We start from the raw sequence: 3331 nt of genomic DNA, 5'->3' as shown, positions 1-3331 counted from the left end.
CCAGGATGTCTGGCTCTAGGTAAGTGATCACACCATCATGATTATCTTGGTTGTGAAGATCTTTCTTGCACAGTTCTTCTGTGTATTCTTGCCACCTCTTCTTAATATCTTCTGTTTCTGTTAGGTCCATACCATTTCTGTCTTTTATTGTGCCCATCTTTGCATGAAATGTTCCCTTGGTATCTATAATTTTCTTGAAAAGATCTCTAGTCTTTCCTAGTCTATTGTTTTCCTCTATTTCTTTACATTGATTGCTGACGAAGGCTTTCTTATCTCTCCTTGCTGTTCTTTGGAACTCTACATTCAAATGGGTATATCTTTCCTTTTCTCCTTTGCTTTTCGCTTCTCTTCTTTTCACAGCTATTTGTAAGGCCTCCTCAGACAGCCATTTTGCTTTTTTGCATTTCTTTTTCTTGGGGATGGTCTTGATCCCGGTCTCCTGTACAATGTCAGTAACCTCCGTCCATAAATCATCTTAAAGATTTTCTTTCTGAAGCTGTCATCCTTGGCCTATAAAACTTTGGTGTGCACAGAGACAAATATTATATGATTCCACTTGCATTTGACTACTATAACAGTCAAATTCATTGAGAAAGTAAGTAAAATTGTGGTCGCAGGAGCTGGAGTCAGTAGGGAATGCAGAGTTACTGCTTTAACTGGGACAAAACTTCAATTTGGGATAATGAAATAGTTCTCAAGACGGATGGTGGTGAGAGTTACCCAACGATATGAATATACTTAGTACCACTGAATGGTATACAAAAAAATGGTTAAGATGGTAAATTTCATGTTTATGCATAGTTTGTCATTATTGTTACTATATCCAATTGCTATTTACCTTTTGAATTGAGTGAGTTTTTCACTCTCCTATTAGATTGTACTGGCCTAACAAAGCAATATATTTTCTTCGTAAATCTGAAACACTTAGCATAGTTTTTCCATATGGTATAGGTATTTGATAAATATTTGCAAGTTGATAATTTATTAGTAAAAAGAGTCATACTTACTTTTATAGTCTTTTATTAGTAGAAAGTCATATCTAATTTTATAGACTGTTCACATTTATGAATTTAAAGACATCTAAGAACTTGATAGACTATTCAAATATGAACCTATGAGACATTGAGGTTAAAATTTTTAAATGTAAGCAAGCATATAAAAATATGAAAACAGGATAAATATTGTAAGCCAAAAGATAGAAGACTAAAAAATGTATTGTAAGCCCTCATAAGACAAACATACTATAGAGGTCATAATCATATATTTAAATGTAATTTAAATGCTAATTTTAGAAGCAGGTAATTCCAACTCACCTCTGTTCCCACAAAGAACTTGGTGCAGAAGTCATCTATTGGCTTGAGAATATTGCTCAATGCATTCTCCAGATTCTGGTATGGGTTCATTTCTCCTGCCTTCACTGCTTTGCTCTGGGCTAATATTTTTTCTTTTAGAGATATTTGGATAGAAGAAGCACATATTTACATTGAAAGATCTTCTAAAATATGATTAGTTTATGTTCTCTGTCCTTTCTCACACATATCCACCCTACTTCCTCCCCAGTGTGGTGGGCATAAGTCCAAGAATTTTTAGACTTCTAATTTAGCAGTAGAATGCATTTTTCAAGCCACAGTTTATATGGAATCCCTTGCCTTTGAACCTGATCAAAGCCACACTGCTCTGGTTTTCCACACACTGGAAAGGGAAGACTCCTCTGCCCACTTTTCAGGGGCTCTAAAAGTTTCCATGGCACAGTCTGAAAGTCACTTCTACAATATCTATATTATCTCAGAATTATTGACAGTATACTGGACACAAAATACATCCTCTAGGTTATATAACACCCTTGGATTTTCTCAATAAGAGATATCATTGATATTTCTCTTGAATTAACACCCTTGACAATCTCTAATGAGCAATTCACATTATTTCTATACAGTTGGCATCATATAGCAATTTTTAAAAATAATTCAAGGTTAGCCTTTCACGTGTAAATTTTTTAACTGCTAAAAACTAAATCCATCTAACGTGTTATTTGTGTTTGTCATAAATACAGCATGTTGAACGTTATTTAATGCTGGCTGATTATTTCAGGTTTATTGTTTGAGAACTTCAATGATTATACTGTATCATAGTTCTCCATGTAAACAGTATGAGCACAGCTAAACTAGGGGGTGAAATTCAAATGTCATCTGTAACTTTTATCTTTTTAAAAGCATCTGAAAAAAAAAAAAGCATCTGATTAATCTTAATTAAAATTAGTAAATGCTATTTTTTGAGATCTTAATAAATGTTAATTGAAGCTTTTAAAAAGAGAGAAAAGCATGAATAAAAGAGCAAAAATCATTCATTATCACATTTCCCAGAGGTATCACTATTAAAATATTGGTCTATTTTCCTCTATTACTTTTTGGTGATTATATATAGACAGTTTATTTTTTAAGTGGGTTTTCTAGCTTTACATCCTTCTTTTCTATTCTCTTAAAGATATATCTTGGGCATTTTTCCAAATCACTTATTTTTTTTTAACATGTTATTATATTCCTAGGAAAGATCATAAAGAAATGTTAAGCTCACAATACTTTACTCATCACACACACCTTTAATATATTCTCTGGGTTATATTAACCATGGAAGAACCAACAAAAGTATAAATGAAAACTAAATAGGAGAAGAAAACTTCAACTATACTAAAAATACATTTTGCATTTCAAAAACACTTTGCCATAATCTCAGACAAAAGTAAAAGATAATCATCATGATTTAGTAAGCATAGTCAACCAACACTTCCTTTGTTTGGGATCTACACACTTTGTGCAATCCCTTTTCATACTGGGTAAGACATTAAAAACAAGTACCAAAGTAAGCCAAACATGGGATCTTTAACTAGCTGTATTACACAGTGTCATCAACACTTCAAGAAATAACTAGACACATTCAACCACACTGTTCCTTCTAAAAGATATTATTCACAATGCATTTAGCAAGAGCAAAAAAGGCATTTCATATCTATTTAATACATAAAATTAAAATATTTATTTCAAATTCTTCACTCTCATTTTTATGTGTTTTTCTCTTTTTAAAATAATGTACATAAATATATTACCAGAGTAGAACATACATAAATACATTGTAAATAAATACATGTTCATTGGGAATATGTGCTTAAAAAATGTTTGCTGAGATACGTTCATTAGGTTATTCCTTTCTGCCCATGGATGCTGCAGAGAAAGCATCGTTGAAGTCTTTCCCCCCTCCACTGCCGTCATGTCTAAATCAGTCTCCCAAAGAGCCTGAACAGCTGCAGAAGCTCTTCATCAGAGGATTGAGCTTT

At 32.7% G+C, this 3331-nt stretch overlaps 1 protein-coding gene across 1 annotated transcript in view; it reads right to left on the bottom strand.

Moving 5' to 3' along the window:
- The window catches only part of WDR63 (WD repeat domain 63), an 86468-nt gene that overhangs the window by 24143 nt on the left and 58994 nt on the right, over nucleotides 1-3331 (bottom strand). Inside the window, exon 17 of the mRNA XM_010860318.1 lies at nucleotides 1314-1444. Coding sequence (XP_010858620.1) covers nucleotides 1314-1444 — 131 coding nt within the window. The remainder of the gene's footprint in view (nucleotides 1-1313; nucleotides 1445-3331) is intronic.

Source organism: Bison bison, unplaced genomic scaffold, assembly GCF_000754665.1.
Source record: "Bison bison bison isolate TAMUID 2011002044 unplaced genomic scaffold, Bison_UMD1.0 scf7180017864466, whole genome shotgun sequence".
Taxonomy (NCBI): Eukaryota; Metazoa; Chordata; class Mammalia; order Artiodactyla; family Bovidae; genus Bison; species Bison bison.
This window is presented reverse-complemented; position numbering and strand designations above follow the sequence as displayed.